The 19563-nt window shown below is 49.0% G+C and overlaps 1 protein-coding gene across 1 annotated transcript in view; it reads left to right on the top strand.

The window, feature by feature from the left end:
- SUCLA2 (succinate-CoA ligase ADP-forming subunit beta) overlaps positions 1 to 19563 on the top strand; it is a 158333-nt gene that overhangs the window by 25467 nt on the left and 113303 nt on the right. Inside the window, exon 2 of the mRNA XM_075333878.1 lies at positions 5009 to 5186. Coding sequence (XP_075189993.1) covers positions 5009 to 5186 — 178 coding nt within the window. The remainder of the gene's footprint in view (positions 1 to 5008; positions 5187 to 19563) is intronic.

Genomic DNA, 19563 nt, shown 5'->3' with positions numbered 1-19563 from the left:
GATCCTGTGATCAAATCACAGGTGCGGAAAAGATGGAGACATTAATCTCTCCGTCTTCTCCGCTGCCGGTTCGTATATCGGACTGCACTCGGATGTCATCCCAGTGCAGTCCGATGTTTCACACGCACCCATAGACTTGTACGGGTGCAAGTGATGGAAAACTCGCTGACAATCGCTGCAATTGTTTTTCTTCTCAAGCCAAATTGGGTGGAGGAAGGAAAAAAGTCACAGATCGGATCTACCCCCTAAAATAACATTGGTCTGGAGTGGTATGCGTTTTTTTTTTTTTCTGTTTCCATTCGTTTGATTTATGCTTTCGTATGCACAAGCCCCAATAGTGCTAATTTGGTGTACTCTCTAAATAACTTGACACAGAGCCCTTAGGCCCCTTTCACACTGCGTGGGTGTCCACATCCTGTAGTCGTATATGCCCGATAATGGTGCAGAACAGAGCACACAGTGACTCCATCTGCACCATTATAGACAATAGCCCTGACAGAACATACATCCCAATCCCGTTTTTTTGGCGGGTTCGGATGTAAGCCCCGCTGGGACCACGGAATGTGGAGAGGAGCGTGTGTTAGGCTATGTGCGCACGTGTGCGTAATTACATGCAGTTACGCTGCGCTTTGTAGCGCAGCGTAACTGCATGCGTCCTGCGTCCCCTGCACAATCTATGGAGATTGTGCAGGGGCCGTGCGCACGTGGCGTTTTAGAGCGCAGCGCTTCAGCTGCTGCCCAAATCGCTGCGTTCTAAGAAGTGACATGTCACTTCTTCCGTGCGCTTTGCCGGCAGCCCCTGCCCTGTCTATGGCAGGAGCTGCAGGCAGAGCGCACGTTCTCGCCGGCACCATGCGCTTCAGAACGGAGCTTTTCAGCTGCGCTCTGAAGCGCACCTTTTAGGTGCCGTGCAGAGTGCACACGTGCGCACATAGCCTAATAGAAAAACAAAAACGCTGGTAACAAAAGTGACAACACCCCTAAGTGAAAATGGCCAGATTGGGCCCAAAGTGTCAATATTTTGTGAGGCCACCATAATTTTTAAGCACTGCCTTTTTAAAGAGGTTTTCCACTACTAATTTAAAGTATATAACAGGGTTTGACAGCAGAAGGCACGACGTTTCAAAGCGTATTGTCTGTACATGTCCCCTCTGAATTATACAGTGCTGCGGAATATGTTGGCGCTATATCAATAAAAATTATTATTATTCAGTCACTCTGCACCACGCATGACCAAGCTCAGATCAGGCCCTACCTTCCTCTCCCTCGATCGAGCTAAAGCTTTGATGTGCCGTGCCTTCTGCTGTCCAGCATTGTGATATACCTTGTAATAACAAGTAGAACATGGCAGCACTTGTCAGCTGAAGGACAGCACTTCAAATCATCATCGGCCGGATGGAGGCAGAGGTCTGATCTGAGCATGCGTACTCAGACTGCTGTCAGAGAGGTAGCCTCATCCCCACCAATGACGTTCACTGTTCAGTGCACCCGATTCTGGTCCCCAGAGCGGAAGTAGCAGTGGCTGCATCGCAACAAGAGTGATAAAGAAGCCACACATACCTAAGTCTACAGGAGCAGGGTGGGTAATAATTTTCCTAATATACCTTTATTAGGAAGAGTTAAGTCATATGAGAAGGAGTTACATAAAGTAGTGTAAAACCACTTTATCTCTCTTGGTCATGGAGTTCACTTGAGCTTCGCAAGAGCACTGGAATCCTCTTCCACTTCTCCATGACGTCAGCACGGAGCTGGTGGATGTTGGAGATCTTGCGCTGTTCCACCATCCGTTTAATTTTGTCCCACAAATGCTCAATAGGGTTTAGGCCTGCAGACCTACTTTGCCATTCCAACACGTTTACCCTCAGTTTCTTTAGCAAGGCTGTATTCGTCTTTGAGGTGTTAATGGGGTTGTAATTATTTTGGAATACTGCCCTCCAGCCCAGTTTCTGAAAGGAAGGGATCATGCTCTGCTTCAACAATATGTCACAGTATATGTTGGCATTCATGGTTCCTTAATCAACTGTAGCTCCCCACAGCTGGCAGCACTCATTCAGCCCCCAACAATGACACTCCTACCACCATGCTTGGCTGAAGGCAAGAGACATTTGTTTTTGTATTCCTCATCTGGTTGCAGCTACACACACATGACACGATCTGAACCAAATAAGTTTATCTTTGTCTCTTCAGACCACAGGACTTCTTTACTGTAATCTTTTTCCTTAGTCTGCTTGTCTTCATCACACGGTTTGTGGGCTTTCTTGTGCATCATCTTTAGACGAGGCTTCCTTCTGTGATGACAGCCTTGGAGACCAAGTTGATGTAGTGTGCGGCGTATGGTCTGAGGACTGGCAGGCTGAGCCCCCTCCCCCAGTAACCTCTGCAGCAATGCTGGCAGCGCTCATACAGCTATTTTGAAAAGACAACCTCTGGATATGAGACTGAGCACGTGCACTCAACCTCTTTGGTCAACCCTGGTGAGGCCTGTTTGGAGTGGAACTTGTGAAACCTCTGTATGGTTTTGACAACCGTGCTACAGCTCATATTCAGGGTGTTGGCAATCTTATTATAGCCTTGGCCATCTTTATTTAGAGCAGCAATTCTTTTCTTTTTTTTTTTTTTTCCTTCAGATCCTTTGAGAATTCTTTGCCATGATGTGCCATGTTGAACATCCAGTGACCAGTATGAGAGCGTGTGAGCGATAACAACCTGAACACACCTGCTCCCCATTCACACCTGAGACCTTGTAACACACGAATGAGTGACATGACACCGTGGAGGGAAAATGGCTGGGCACAATTTGCCCTTTTTCACTTAGGGGTGTACTCACTTTTGTTGACAGCGATTAAGACGTTAATGGCTGTGTGCTGCATTATTTAGAGGATACCCCAAATTTACATTAGTATACAAGCTGTACACTGACAACTTATTGTGTCAGTGTCATATCTTCAGTGTTTTCCTATGAAAATATACAAGTGCAGCTCAATAAATTAGAATATCATCAAAAAGTTACCATATTTTTCGGACTATAAGATGCACTTTTTCCCCCCAAATGTTGGGGGAAAGTGAGGGGGTGTGTCTTATAGTCTGAATGTAGGGCTGCGGGGAATGAGGATGCTACGGTGGAGCGGGTCATCACAAATATGTGAGGGGTGTACTCACTTTTGTGGTGTACTGTAGATAGTAGGGGTTATTGTTCTTGTTGCTGCTGTAAACCACATCTTTGAATGCTGTTAAGTGTAGCTCAGGCAAGATAGTGGTCAGTTGTCCCCAAACCATGTATAGAAAATAGAATAAAAAAAAAAATACTACTTTGGGGAAAAAGGTATCTAATCATCAGGTCTTTGGCCCTTTGCGCTCACTGCATTTTTTTGCCGCGGATTTGCCTCAGTTTTTGCTGCAGAAAAGGTGCGGTTTTTGTTCATAACCTTTCTGCAGCCCTTCCCCAGCAAAATCTATGTAAAAAAAACAATGCTATTACCTATAAACATGACACATCAATAAATGTAATTCTTTTCACTGATACAAAGGAGTGCTGTGGTCTTTTCTATATTATTAGTATAAGGGTACGTGTCCACGATCAGTGTTTGCAGCGTTTTAGATGTAGAGTGTTTTCGCTGTGTCCAAAACGCAGTACAGTACAAGCGCAGTGGATGGATTTCTAGAAATCCTGTGCCCACTGTGCTTGTTTGTTTTTTTTGCAGCAAACACTGACCTGCGGTGGGACTTTCCAAGCCGCAGCATGTTAATTGTTTGCTTCGTATTCGCATGCGTCCTCCGTAGGGAGAATACAAGCGAGAAACCGCAACTGCCTGAGACCGGGTCGTGGGTACGAGCAGTTGCAGTCTCCTGCTTTCTCCTGCGGAGGAGTCTCTTGGCCCCACAGGTCAGGACTCACTGCGTCCAGGGCACAGTGGCTCCTGATCGTGGGCATATACCCTATGGGCTCGTTTTCACTTGAGTTTTGCTAGGACAAGTGTAAACTGATAAAGCATCGGATTGCTCTCACTCTAGTGCAAACCTATGGGGCGGTGTCCATAAGTGATTGATTTCTCAAACCATAGCGGCATCCGGAATAATATCGGTATGCTGCGTTTGGCAGCAAGTCTATGGGTGCGCGTGAAATATCGCACTGCACTCACATGTCATCTGAGTGCAGTGCGATGTACGCGGAGACAGGCCGAGGAGGAGATGGGGAGAAAGTGCTCCCTCCCTCTTCTCTGCAGCTGTGATCCAATTGCAAGATCGCATCACAGTCGCTTGACCCTTGGCTGACGCTCGCAGCCGGGGGTCATTAGCATATCGCTTCCGATGCTCTGGCTCAGGAGCTATGTGCATGTGAAACTGAGGCCTAAATGTAATGGACGACCCTTTTAATCCTGCATACATGTGCCTGAGTTTACTCACCAATCTCAGTTTTGAGAAAACAGGAATGATTGATTGTTTCTGGGATTATTACAGAATGGCGTTTCTGCTACTTCCAACAGACAAAGCAGAACTTCAGCTTTGGTCTATACCACAAATGCAGGAGGAAATGTGCCTGTCCGTCATGCCCTCAGTCAGCGGCTCCAGTCATCAGTTTTTCTTTATTTCAAGGCAATATTTTCTGACTTAATATCAATAATGTTCTATTTCTTCTGTGTCGCATCAGACATTTGTAGGGTGTAATTCTAGTATATAGAGATCTTCCTTTCTACACTAACTACTGCTTCTCAAATATGCCGCTCATGTTCAGTAACTTAGAAAGATTAATGGGAAGTGTCAGGGGTGACAAATCCTGATATTGCGGTGGGAGACGCTCCGAGCATCACTAACGCTGCGGCTAGAGGTGTAATCTGCAATGCGGTGTTAATATTCACTCATACCTAGACCATTGCTGGACCGGAATATCAGGCACACATTTTCCTTTTTCAATTGTTTTCTTTAAAACGCCACAATTTCCAGATATATTTTTTTTTTTTTTTTTTTTTTATTCTTAAACAATAAATATGTAATTTCTAATCTTTTTCAGGTTCTCGGTGTATTCCCCGGTGTACTCAATTCTCAAGGAGTAAAAGCACAACAACAAAGAAACTTGTCACTGCATGAGTATCTGAGCATGGGACTCCTTAAAGATGCCGGCATCGCCATACCAAAGGGTTTTGTAGCAAAGACACCGGAAGAGGCTTATTCAGTAGCTAAAGAGATTGGTATGAGTTAATTTCCAATGATGGTTTGATATTTTGGTAAATAATTTGGAAATAATGATCAATTCTTTATTATATGCATTATTAAAACATACAATCTGACACTTTCTTAGACTGCTAGCTAATCAGTAACTACAATGTTTATTATTGTATATTGCTGCACTGAATCATCTTTATTAAAAAAAAATACTCGTCAGTCTGTGTAACTCCTATACATAGCTGGCTGTCCTGCTGCTTCTAATGTAAATCCATCCAACAACACACTGCTGTCGACGTTCTCTGCTATTCCACATCCATTTTTTCATTGTTAGAGATAGTGAAGGGAGAGCAGGAGATCATAATCCAGAAATAAAAACAAACTGGAAAAAGATTACTGTATTTTTCGGACTATAAGATGCACTTTTTTCCCCCCCAAATATGGGGGGTGCGTCTTAGTCTGAATGTAGGGCTGCGGGGAATGAGTTTGCTGTGGTGGAGCGGGTCATCGGCGACACGAGCAGGCTGTAGCAGCGCCTACCGTGACCACGTGGACCCACTCATTTCATATGCATGTATCCTCCCTCCCATAATCTCTCAGTGCTGAAGCCGGCGCTGACAGGTGGGCGGGATGATGGCCGGGAATGCACGCATAGTAAACAGCCGGCCCGCGTGATCACCCCTGGCAACTACAGCCTGGAGTGATCATGTTTGGCTGTATTCACTGCCCCCGCGCATCATCAGCGTGGGGGACAGAGAATAAGTACGGTATACTAACTGTCCACTGATTCCTGCAGCATCGCAATGTCCTCCTGTCTGCCGGACAGCTGATCTGTGTAGAGAGCAGTGAACACAGGGATGACATCAACCCTGTGCGCACCGCTAGTCTCCGCACAAATCACCGGCCTGGCAGACAGGAGGACATTGCGATGCTGCAGGGGAACGGCTCCACACAGATCAGCGGAGCTGCTGCTGACACAGACAGGAAGACAAGCGATACTGCATGGAGCGAGGAAAGGTGAGTATAAACGTTTATTTTTTTTCTGTGCCATAGGATACAGGCCATATAGCAGGATAGGGTATATAGCAGGATGAAGGCATATACTAGGATGGGGGTATATTATGAGCAGCATGGGGGATTATTATTAGCATCATGGGGGTATATTATGAGCAGGATGAGAGTATATTATGAGCAGGATGGGGGTATATTATGAGCAGGATGGGGGTATATTATGAGCAGCATGGGGGTATATTATGAGCAGCATGGGGGTATATTATGAGCAGCATGGGGGTATTGACCAGGATGGGGGGGCTATACTAGGATGAGGGACATATATACAAGGATGGGGATCATATACAAGGCAGGAGGATCATTACTAGGAATGGGGTACCTTAGTAGAGCATTTGGGGACATTACCCCCATTACAGTGTCAGCAGCAGATCCTCGCCCCATAATTGTGTCATGACCACATTTTTTGCTTAACATTTTATTTTCCTATTTTCCTCTAAAACCAGGGTGCGTCTTATGGTCCGAAAAATACAGTATATTTCACTGGGTTTAATTTAGAAACAGCAATGACATATTTTGTGTAAGGAAAGCCGCTATTTTTTCCTCATTTTTTTTTTTGTTTATCATGAGGGGTGGAGGGGAGCGCACATGTACTTTAGATATACGCTATTTGGACCATGGGAAATAATAGACTGGAGTTATTCACTGACACAATTGAGACAGTTTGCTAGGTATTCTCTTTGACCTATACAGGGAGAAGGTGAGCTGTGACCATCCACTATTGTAAATTATGGCTTCTGTGTTACCTAAGTTAGGGTATGTTCACACGCGACATCTTTTTTTTTTTTTTTTACCATTAAAATGTACAGTTTTTATCCCAATAAAACGCACCAAAAATGCACCGCGGCAAAAAAGGCATAAAAAAAATGCAATGCGTTTTTACTTTGTTTTTACTGCGTTTTGCCCAATGCGTTTTTTATGACAAATCTATTGACTGGAAGGGCTCAAAAATGCTGAAAAAACGCAAAAAGAATTGACATGCTGCATCTTCAAAAACAGCCAAGATGCAGCCAACAAAAGATGCCCAGTGTGGACAGCGAAACAGAAATCTCATAGACTTTGCTGGGGGAAGGAAATGCATGCATTTAGGTGCATCTTTGTGACCTCAAAAACGCACCAAAAATGTAGGAAAAGATGCCCTGTGTGAACTTAGCCTAACAATCCTGCCTGTGCTGATAAGTGACATCTACTGAAAAGCAGGTGTCAGCCTATTAATAGGCTTAGTGATGAGTGAAAACTAAATAAAATAATTTTTTTCATGACCTAAAAAATTACCAACACGTCTTTAAATCAAATTTTTATGTTTAGACATTTGGTTAAACAGTCCGAACTTTTCTAATGGCCTTTTTTCATTAATCTTTTTATGTATTTTTTTCACTTCTCTACTTCCTGAATGTAGAAAGACTACAGTTCATGTATAAGGTGTTTGCACATTTTATGCATCTCTAATGCAGGGTATGTTGGAGCGTTACTTTTTATCTCTGCTCATGATACAGAAGTCTTGTGCGTTCCTCTTCACCTTCCTTTGTCTTTGCCGCGGGCTGGCTGTGTATAATTTTGATCTAGACCTGAACACATTTTAATATAGCTTAGAAAAAGGAAAGCTGGTTTTGCTCAATCACTTACACCCATTCATGGCTGCTAATCTTTGTCAGGGTATTGTGGATCAAAACCCAAAAAATGGGCCAGCACATCTGTTGGTATAAGTGCAAGGTGCAGGTGCACAGTCACATTGTAGTCAATAAGTGACAAAACCTAGGATAAAAACAAATCAGCAAATACCCTGCAATAAGCAAATAAATAGTAATAGTATAAGTACATAAAAACAGGAAACTTTTTTGATCAAAATAGTCAGTGTAAAAACCATCCCACCAAGACAAGGCGTTCCCAATCAGGATGGTCCCTAACTCTTGAACTTCACCTCCAGTATATGCCAGCAGGCCTCAAAATAAACGGGGGCCGAGCAGGACCCAAATGGTGGAGCATACAAAGATAGGACTCTGGAGTCTAATCCTAAGACACAGTTGTATGTCTTAGTGGTACTTGAATAAAATTAGGGAGTGGCTGAGTGCAAACAGGGCTGAGTGCATACCGGCTGCACGATCCGAATCCGGAACTTGGGTAAAATTTAATTAAAAATAAAGAAAACGAGAATTAAGTGAGAGTTTCATACTTATGGAGGCTTGGTGTCATGGTGGCAAACTGCTTACGGGTCGCACATTCACTTCCTGTACTGCACAGCTTTCTGTGCTTTCCCCGCCCACCGGCCGTCATGTCGTCTGTGATTGGTTGCAGTCAGACACGCCCAGCCTGTGACAGCGTCTTCCTGCAGTCATTGCGGCTCAGTCATAGGCTACACTCACAGCTGGCAGTCGTTCTCTATGGCTGCTAGATGTGAGATGTAGCAGAGCTTGATGCGTCGTCGTGGGACCTCGTGTGGCTTACGCTGGACCTGCAGGGTGTTTGGGGTTAATAAAGTGGTGAAGGAGGGTGCGTTTTTTTTTTTTTTTTCTCCAAATAAAGGATTTTTTCGGTGTCTGTGTTTATTTACTTTCATGTACAGGTTAGTGATGGAGGTATCTCATAGACGCTAGTGCCATCACTAACCTAGGGCTTAGTAGCAGCAGTGTGCTGTTATTAACCCCTGCTATTACCCCGATTGCCAACACATCAGGGCAATTCGGCAAGAGCCGGTAAAGCATCGGGATTGTCACATCTAATGGAAGCGGCAATACCGGGCGGCTGTGGCCTGAGAATACCAGGCCCTAGCTGGCTTTATCTTGGCTGGGGATGAAAAAATAAAAATAAAATAAATAAAAAAAAATGTATTTATAATAAATATAAATATAGATATAGATATATCTATATCTATATCTATATCTATATCTATAGATATATATATCTCTAAAAAAAAAAAAAGCCACATGCGGTTTCTCTTAGGCCGGAGTCACACTTGCGAGGGACTCACTCAGACATCGCATCACTGGCACAGCCGCACACACTTCTGAGAGGATCGTGGATGTGTTTCTAGGTACATGCACGCTCATGTTCAGAGAGTGGCAGACCGTGTTGGGTGATGTCATGCCAGACTCCCACAAGTCTGACATCGCATCACCGGCACAGCCGCACCCTCTTCTGACAGGAGCGTGCATGTGTTTCTGTTTACATGCACGCTCGCCATACTGACCCGCAGACACTTAAACTGCTTTCCCCGCCCACCGGACGTCCTGGTGCCCGTGATTGGTTGCATTCAGCTGACACTCAGGGCGGGGTGCGTCTAACTGCAGCCAATTACACGCGTCGGTGGGCGGGCAAAACGGTGCATATTGAATTGTCGGCTCCGGAAGGGAATAGTGTGACCCGGAAGGAGTGTGCCGCCATGACACGGCCTAGGTGAGTACAACGTGCGCTCCTACCCCCCCCCTATCCCTTCCACCAACGTTTTTAATCTCTGGATTTTGGTCCCCATTGATTTATAAAAACCCGATCCGCACCGGATTCCGGAGCGGATCAGGTTTTTTTTTTTTTTTTAATTGAGCAGTAATCCGCTGGTCCCGTTTTTTTTGCCAGTCCGATCAGCTCTATTAGGGAGATTGTTACTGAGCCATCCCCGGCATCCTGCAAAATGTGACATGGAGAAGTGAATGAAGAAACGCCTGGGATACCCGGAACAGGTGTGGAACAGTACGACGCTCCCACCCTTAGTAGCCCCAGATGAGTCATTGACGGCACAAGGGAAGAAGCTGAACTCAAATTGTGAGTAAAAGAGTGACCATTGGGCTTGGCGATTCAGCTTATCAGCAGACTGAAGGTGCTCCAGATTTTTTCAGTATAGATAGTCACTTGGAACTTGGCTCCTTCACAAAGATGTCGCTATTCCTCAAGTCTTAATTCTATGGATAAGAGTTAATGGTCGCCAATGGAATAATTCCACTCCACTGTAGAAAATTTCCTGAAAAAGATTCCACCGTAATTTCTCCAGAGGAATTTTGCAAGAGAACTGCTCCTACACTAGTAGCAGGGGTATCCAGGTAAAAGAAGAATGGTCTATCTACATTGACAGGACTGGAGCATCACAAAAACGAGGTGGAGGAGAGGAGCTGTCACACCACTTATTGTGATTGGTGAATGCTGTTATGTACTGTATCCAGAGATCTCATTTAGATCCGGTCTATGATAATGAAACTGCTGAAAACTCGTTTTGTTTTGTTTTTTTTTCTTTATCGTTCCTATGGGAGACCCAGACCATGGGTGTATAGCTACTGCCTCCGGAGGACACACAAAGTTACTACACTCAAAACGTGTAGCTCCTCCCTCCTAGCATATACACCCCCTGCTAGCCAGTCCTAGCCAGTTTTCAAGCTTTGTGTCAGGAGGATCACACACACACATGCACTTTTTTGATTTTTCATTTTTTCTAAAGATTTGGAAGAAAAGCGGGTCCACTGGACCCCCGGCATGTCCCTTCACACTCCCCTGGCGGCAGTGCTGTTAAGGTTGACTTCAGGGCAGAAATCCCTTCATGCCGCGCTCCTTCACCATCCCTTATGGGCTCTGGCTTGAAGTTAGAGCCAACACGGTTCTCACTGCCTTGCAGGAGACCGGCCTCCATCCGCAGCCCTTTGGCAGGACCCTGCTGGACGGAGCACTGGACCCCCACCCCACCAGGGATTGGACCCTGCGTCTCAAAGCTAAGTATAGAGACGTTGTTCAAGGGTCCTTCTACAATGTGGATTTATTGAGGGGACAGTGATTTATGTTGATAATGCTGCTTTTTACAGTTTTTCCGGCCGGTTTCTCAGTTTTTACTGAGTACCGCGCCGATGATGCCTGATTTTCGGCCGCATGTATAACTCTAGGCCCCGGCTTCAGCCGCGGCCTAGTTTCGTTTTGTTCCCCTGCATGTTACTCATGCAAGGGGACACTGCAGCGCCGCCCGCCGGCCGCTCTGCACAGGGGACGACACTCCGTTTTAGGAGAGGATTCCCTCCCCTGTACATGCCTTAGCCCTCCGATTCCCGCTCCTATGTTAACCCCCGCCCCCCCCCCCCTCACTCTGGCGCCATTTTCTCAGCGTTCTTAGTACGCTGATCGGCGCTGGCTGCTCTGCAGCAGAGGGAGTGGATATATGGCTGGGGGTCCAGGCTTGGAACCTGAGGGGGCACTCACAATAGCGGCCTGATAAGTCACAACCTCTGGCTGTGCACTTTTATACACGATCACGGCATTCTGAGGGAGTTAATTCTTTATTATAGAACCTCCTCAGCAGCATGTCTCACACTAGGAGCAAAGCTCCAAGGCTGTATACTACATGTTCTGCATGTAAACTCATATTGCCTGAACCGGCACGGACCCACACTGTAATGGTCCTTATGTGGTGCCTCTGCCTGGAGTCTCCCCAGGCTGACCCCTGTCTTGGGTATTCTAGAAATAGCCCCCCACCTCTGCAGCATGTCTCACAGAGCGAGGCTGCAGGCTGTTTTTAGTATCCACTGCTGGTAGTCTCGTACGGCTGTACCGAGCTCATAACCACTGTGGCCCCTCAGCTTGGAGGCTCATTCAGGGTCCCTCCAGCTGCTCCGGTCGATGGCTGACCCCTGGGGGAATCTTTTTTCCAGGGGTCGGCCTGTCCCGGCATCTGCTGAGCATGCAGCCCCCTTCTCAGGGCGTTTTCTGCTCGCTCAGCAAAGCTCTCAGACCCATTCCTCCTGACAGGGAGACGCAGGGTCCCCTGTCCTCCCCGTCCCGCAGCTCCGATTACGAGCTGACTCATTGGACGAGGAGGATGTCACAGACGCTACTTTAGGTACTTTGATCCGTCCGTAGGTGACGCGGATGCGACTGATTGGATTGCGTCCATTATACTTGTATTGGACCTCCATCCGCCTGTATCAGGGGAGTATTCCCCGCTGGCAGTAAGGCATCAGTATACCTTTAACAAGACGAGGAGTGTGTTCCTTAACCACTCCAGTTTTCAGGCGTCCAAGCCCACAGCCTGTCCTGCAGATCCCACAACGGGGTTCTGCTGCCTGTCTCCCCCTCCCATCAGAGGTGGTCAAGGAGTGTACTCATTCGCCAAGGGTGGCCACTCCGGTGTCTAGACTTTCAGCCCGGATAGTTGTATCAGTGGCTGACGGCACCTCTATAAGGATCCCACGGTACATTAATTTTGTACTGGACCTCAATCCGCCGGAGTTACCTTATCTAGGTGAACACAACGTGTGTTCCTTAACCACTCCGGTTTTCAGGTCCCTGTGACCAGCCCAGGGTCCGCTCTGACAGTCGCTTCCCATGAAGCGTGATTCTGAGGACTGTGTTTCCCCTGTCCACCAATAGTGGTCAAGAAGTGGGCTCATTCACCTCAGGTGGCTCTGCCCGGACCGTTATGTCAGTGGCTGATGGCTCCTCAGAGGAGATGAATTCCCTCACAGGGACCCTATGCCCAAAACGGTTGCCTGAACTTCCAGACTTCAGTCTTTTCATCCTCTGCCTAGGTCTGCCATGCTGGACACCGCACGGCGGTGGTCTTGGCTACTTTCCTCGCTGTCCGCAGGCTCCTGTGGCTTCGGAAATGGAGGGCAGATGCCTCTATAGAGGTTCCTTGCTGGGCTCCTCTTTGGTGGGGACCAGTCTCTTCGGAACCGACTGGATGAAATTTAGGAAGCTCTTGGCGGGGAGAGTTCTTCCTTGCCACAAACCTAAACCAGGGAACCTGTCCAGGGCAGGAATCAGTTGAGGTTTCGGTGGTTTCCGTTCCTCCATCTGATCATCCTCTAGCTCGGCCTAGGTTCATAGAACCAATTGGCTTGAAGCTGCGTCTTCAGAAGACCGCAGGAGATGCTGCCACTTAGTCAGCTTCCTCCGAGCTATCTAGCCACGCCAACCTCCTCCTAGTCGGTGGCAGGCTCTCTCCACTTGGCGACGTATGGTTCTAACACGTCTCCGTTCAGTGGGGGCGGGATTATATCTCCCATGGCTACAAGATGGAGTTCTGTCCACCCGCCAAACAGATTTTTTCTGTTACCTCCTCCCGGCTCCAAGGCCGCCGCCTTCTCATAAGCCGTGGCATTTCTTGCAGGCCAATGGAGTAATTGTACCGAATCCCGACTGGGAACGGTTCTGAGATTTTTGTTTAAATCTATTTCTAGTCCCCGAAGAGGGCGGTGCCTTCCTACCTGGATCTTTAGCTTTTCAAGCATGGTCAGGTGTGGCGTTTTCACATGGAGTCTCGGTCTTGTTCCGTGTGTTTTTTTTCACCGGATCAATCAAGAACCCAAGGAGATTCCCTCGCAGCCTTCGGCATCAGAGATGCTTTTCTGCAACGGTCAATCGCAGTTTCACACCAGCGTTGACTGCGTTTTGCCATCAGAGTGGTCCAATTCGTGGCTCTTCCCTTGGGGTTGGCCACGGCCCCTCGAGTATTCTCATTGGGGCTGCTGTGATTAGGGTCCTGCACCCCTAGGGATTGACAGTGATCGTTTGCCCTAGACGGCCTTCTTCTCAGGCCTTCATCCAGTGCAGACTCTTAGCAGAGTACTTCGCTTACTCTCGCCACTCTAACCTATTCGGGTGGCTTGTCATTCTGTTCAAGTCCACTCTGACTTCGAACCAGAGGCTCTCAAGGACGCAATTCGAGACTGTCGGCTCTTGTGAAGCCGCTCTTAGTCGATAAGTAGTCCCTCCGCTGGCGGTCGACGTTGTTCTATCAGACACCAAATACAGGTGCTGGTCAGACGGTGGCGTCAATGGAAGCGATTCCTTGCCCAGTTTCTCCTGTGCCCTCTGAGACTGGATGTTGTCCGCTGTACACGCGAACTCCCTCCTACCACGGGGTGGTGGCTTTGCCACTGACCTGGGGCTCGTTTTCAGGGGTGGTTTCGACCACTCTGTCTCAGGGACGCTCCTTCCTGGCCCCGTCCCAGGTGTTTCTCACCAGGGTGCTGGTCTTTCCGCCTTGGGAGCATTATATCTCCACCGCGGAGCGCAGGGCGCTTGGACTCTGTCCGAATCAGCCCTCTAGATCAATGGGCTAGAAATCAGAGCTGTATTCTAGCTCTCTAAGCCTTCACCATTTGTTGGCGGCTAGGCACATTCGAGTTCAGTCGGATAACGTTACAGCGTTTTCCTACATCAATTTCCAGATCGGGACACTCAGCCGCCTGGCAATCTTGGCGCCTCAACATTCTTCACTGGACAAGGGACTCCTAGTCCACCGTATCCGCAGCCCACATCCTAGATGTCAAAACTGCGGGCAGATTATTTCAGCTGTCCAACCGTGGTCTACAATCCTCAGGTTTTGCGGTAGACACACTGGTTCTTGTTTGATCCCAGCTTCGTCTCTACCTCTTGCCCAGAGCCCTGCACAAGATCAGGGAAGGGGGCCGTCGGGTCATTCTCTTACAGACTGACCCAGGCAGGCTTCGTATCCTGACCTGCTCTTTCTGTCCGTTGGATTGCCATGGCATCTTCCGGTCCGTCCAGACCTTTTCTCAGAAGGTCCGTTTTTTCCGTCAGAATTCTGGATTCTCGGATTGACGGCGTAGCTATTGAGTCCTGGATCTTGGCGACTTCTGGTATCCTTCCTGAAGTCATCTCCGCTATGACTCGAGCCCCAAAGTGTCCTTGGACCTTTTTAGCCTTGCCGACCCTCCTGTCCCTTCCACAGTCCGGTCTACAGCTAGGACTATCCCTCATTAAGGGACAGGTCTCCGTTCTGTCGGTATGTGCCAGCGGCGTATCGTCCGGCTGGCTCCGGTGCGCTCCTTTAAGGGCGCGTCTCACATCATTCCGCCTTTCCGGCGGTCTATGGAGCCCTGGGACCTTAATCCGGTCCTCCCGGTTCCCGGAAACCCCCCTTTGCGCTTCTTAGGGAGGTTTCTTTGTTTCATCTTTCACAGAAAGTAGTCTTTCTAGTGGCTATAATTTCCTGCCAGGGAGTTCTGGCTGCACTCTCTCTGAGTCACCCCCTTTTTTGGTCTTTTGCATCAAGACAAGGTGGTCTCCGTCCGACTCCGGACTTTTTTCCCTAAGGTGGTTACTGCTTCCACCTTATCCGGGGCAATTTTCCTGCCTTCCTTTTGTCCGGCTCCTCTTCATCGCTTGAGAAAGCGTTGCATATCCTGGATCTGGTGCGGGCGCCCCGGATCTAGGTGTCTCGCACCGCCGTTATTAGGCGGTGCACCTCTCTCTAGTACTGACTGCTAGTCAGCATAGCGGTCTCTCTGCATCTAAGCCGACCCTTGTTAGTTAGCTTAGGTCGGCCATTTCCGAGGCCTACAAGTGTACTCAAGTGCCTTCCCCGCGGGGGATCAGAGCACATTTGATCAGACCTGTCGGTGCCTTTTCGGCTTTCAGGCTACGGCTCAGTAGGTCTGTCAGACGGCAGCTCGAATTAGTCTGCATACTTTTTCGAAGCTCTATCCAAGGCATGCTCTTGCTTTGGCAGACGCGGGCTTCGGCAGACGCATCTTTCAGGTGTCTGTCGCCCATTTGTGAAGTTGGGTTTTCCTGCTTCTCAGTTGTCTGTTTATTCCCACCCATGGACTGCTTTGGGACGTCCCATGGTCTGGGTCTCCCATAGGAACGATAAAGAAAAAGAGAATTTTGTTTACTTACCGTAAATTCTTTTTCTTATAGTTCCGTCATGGGAGACCCAGCACCCTCCCTATTGCCTGTTGGCAAGTTTCTTGTTCCGTGTGTCTTCACCGGCTGTTGTTGTAGACAGAGGCTCCGGTTATTCCGGGTTTTACTCTATCTCTACTTGTGGGTGGATGTCCTCCTTCAGCTTTTGCACTAAACTGGCTAGGACTGGCTAGCAGGGGGTGTATATGCTAGGAGGGAGGAGCTACACGTTTTGAGTGTAGTAACTTTGTGTGTCCTCCGGAGGCAGTAGCTATACACCCATGGTCTGGGTCTCCCATGACGGAACTATAAGAAAAAGAATTTACGGTAAGTAAACAAAATTCTCTTTTTCTTCGGCGCTCCATTGGGAGACCCAGACGATTGGGTGTATAGCTACTGCCTCCGGAGGCCACACAAAGCATTACACTAAAAAGTGTAAGGCCCCTCCCCTTCTGGCTATACACCCCCCGTGGGATCACGGGCTGCTCAGTTTTTCAAGCTTTGTGCGAAGGAGGTCAGACATCCACGCATAGCTCCACTGTTTAGTCAGCAGCAGCTGCTGACTATATCGGATGGAAGAAAAGAGGGCCCATGCTAAAGGGCCCCCAGCATGCTCCCTTCTCACCCCACTCTTGTTGGCGGTGTTTGTTAAGGTTGAGGTACCCATTGCGGGTACGGAGGCTGGAGCCCACATGCTGTTTTCCTTCCCCATCCCCCTGAGGGCTCTGGTGAAGTGGGATCTTACCGGCCTCCAGACTCTGAGGCCGGGCTCCATCCACAGACCCGGAGATCCTGCTGGATACGGAGCTGGGTACCATCAGGGACAAGGCCCTGCAACATTCAGGTACTCTGTGTCTCCGTACAGACAGGCACAGACACACTCCAGCGTTGCTGGGTGTTCTAGTGCGCCGGGGACAGTAGCGCTGCGCGCTTGAGTTATACTCACTGCAGCTTAGCTGAGTGAGTTTATGTGTGGGGAACTACCGCGCCGGCCGCCATGGAGACTGCGGCGCGGCTGAGACTTGTGGTGCGCCGGGGACTTCGCGCCGACCGTGCTTTTACGACGGCAGCGCTGATAAATCTAGTCCCCGGCTTCTGCGGCCTAGTTACGTTTCGTTCCCGCCCCCAGCCCTGTCAGTCAGGGAAGGGGAGAGACGCTGTACAATAGTCAGCGCCGAGGGCTGGAGTCTTATTTACGTACTCCAGCCCTCTCACTGGGCACAGTGGGACGTCAGTTTCCCGCTCTTTGTCTGCAGCACGCCCACGGCCCGCCCCTCTTCACAGGACGCCGGCAGCCATTCCTGCACGCAGTCTGAGCTGGAGAACGGACATAGCCCTGGGAGACCCAGACAGGGGATTCTGGCGACCACACACCCGCTGTTAAGCGGGCGGTAAGCAGCACCTAGGTGCTGACCCCACTAGTGCCACAGTGTTGTTTTGTGTACTCTTGTTTGTACCTATATATATTGCACTGTACGGTCGCTTCTTGGCTTATACCCCTATATTGCTCTGAGGAGACAACAGCATGTCATCCGCAAAAAGCAAGGGTGCCAAGGCACGGGCTTCTTATGCTGCCTGTACCGCATGTGGGGCTGATCTACCGGCAGGTTCCACTGACCCCCATTGTGTGCAATGTTCGGTCCCTGTGCCACTTCGTCAGCCGGAGTCTATGCTAGTAGTGGCCCAGGCAGAGACGCCTGTGAACCCTGCCCCGGTGACGGGGACAGAGTTTGCAGTTTTTGCTGATAAGATGTCTGTGACTATGACAAAAATTCTAGAAACCTTGCAGTCCAGGCCGGTCACTCAGACCATGGGCACTGCTGATTCAATGTTCCCCGGTCCCCCTCAGCTGGACCTAATCCGTGCTCCAAGGGGGTCCCAGGCATCACAGGCGGAAGGCTCTGACTCGGACGACAGTCCCAGGCAGCCTAAGCGAGCTCGCTGGGAGAGACCCTCGGCGTCATCACGCTGGTCAGGGTCTCAGCGAGAGGATTCTCTGGATGATGAGACAGAACTAGGTGATCAGGAGTCTAATCCTGAGACTGCTCTCAACCTGGATACCCCTGATGGTGACGCCATGGTGAATGATCTTATAGCGGCCATCAATAGACTGCTGGATATTTCTCCTCCAGCGGAGGAGGCAGCACGAGAAATTCCATTTTAGGTATCCCAAACGTAAATTGAGCTCTTTTCTGGACCACGCGGACTTCAGAGAAGCAGTCCAGAAACACCATGCTTATCCAGATAAGCGTTTCTCCAAACGTCTTAAGGATACACGTTATCCCTTTCCCCCTGACGTGGTCAAACGCTGGACCCAGTGTCCAAAGGTGGACCCCCCCAATCTCCAGGCTTGCGGCTAGATCCATAGTTGCAGTGGAAGATGGGGCTTCACTTAAAGATGCCAATGACAGACAGATGGACCTTTGGTTGAAATCTGTCTATGAAGCTATCGGCGCGTCGTTTGCTCCAGCATTCGCAGCCGTGTGGGCACTCCAAGCTATTTCAGCTGGTCTGGCGCAGGTGGACTCTATCATACGTCCATCAGTGCCGCAAGTGGCGTCCTTGACCTCGCAAATGTCTGCGTTTGCGACTTACGCTATCAATGCGGTCTTGGACTCTACCAGCCGTACGTCAATGGCGTCCGCCAACTCGGTGGTTTTACGCAGAGCCTTATGGTTAAAGGAATGGAAAGCAGATTCTGCTTCCAAAAAATGCTTAACCAGTTTGCCATTATCTCAAGACAGGCTGTTTGGTGAGCAATTGGCGGAAATCATTAAACAGTCCAAGGGTAAGGACTCTTCCTTACCCCAGCCCAGATCAAGCAAACCTCAACAGTGGAAGGGACAGTCGAGGTTTCGGTCCTTTCGAGGATCGGGCAGGACCCAATTCTCCTCGTCCAAAAGGACTCAGAAGGAGCAGAGGAGCTCAGATTCCTGGCGGACTCACTCACGCCCAAAGAAAGCAGCTGGAGGGACCGCTTCCAAGCCGGCTGCCTCATGACTTTCGGCCTCCTCTCTCCGCATCCTCGGTCGGTGGCAGGCTCTCCCGCTTTTGCGGCATTTGGCTGCCACAGGTCAAAGACCGGTGGGTAGCAGACATTTTGTCTCACGGGTACCGGATAGAGTTCAGTTCTCGTCCTCCGCCTCGGTTCTTCAGAACTTCCCCACATCCCGACCGAGCCGATGCTCTTCTGCAAGCGGTGTGCTCTCTAAGGGCAGAGGGAGTGGTGATCCCTGTTCCTCCTCAGGAACGAGGTCAAGGTTTTTACTCCAATCTGTTTGTGGTGCCAAAAAAGGACGGCTCTTTCCGTCCTGTTCTGGACCTAAAACTGCTCAACAAGCACGTGAAAACCAGGCGGTTCCGGATGGAATCCCTCCGCTCCGTCATTGCCTCGATGTCTCAAGGAGATTTCCTTGCATCAATAGACATCAAAGATGCTTATCTTCACGTGCCGATTGCTCCAGAGCACCAGCGTTTTCTACGCTTCGTTATAGGAGACGAACACCTTCAGTTCGTAGCCCTGCCATTTGGTCTGGCGACAGCCCCAAGGGTTTTCACCAAGGTCATGGCAGCAGTGGTAGCAGTCTTGCACTCTCAGGGACACTCGGTGATCCCTTACTTGGACGATCTACTTGTCAAGGCACCCTCTCAAGAGGCATGCCAACACAGCCTGAACGTGTCGCTGGAGACTCTCCAGACTTTCGGGTGGATCAT

The sequence above is a fragment of the Anomaloglossus baeobatrachus genome, chromosome 2 (assembly GCF_048569485.1).
Source record: "Anomaloglossus baeobatrachus isolate aAnoBae1 chromosome 2, aAnoBae1.hap1, whole genome shotgun sequence".
Classification (NCBI taxonomy): domain Eukaryota; kingdom Metazoa; phylum Chordata; class Amphibia; order Anura; family Aromobatidae; genus Anomaloglossus; species Anomaloglossus baeobatrachus.
The sequence above is the reverse complement of the archived record's forward strand: the minus strand, read 5'-3'. Positions and strand labels throughout refer to the sequence as shown.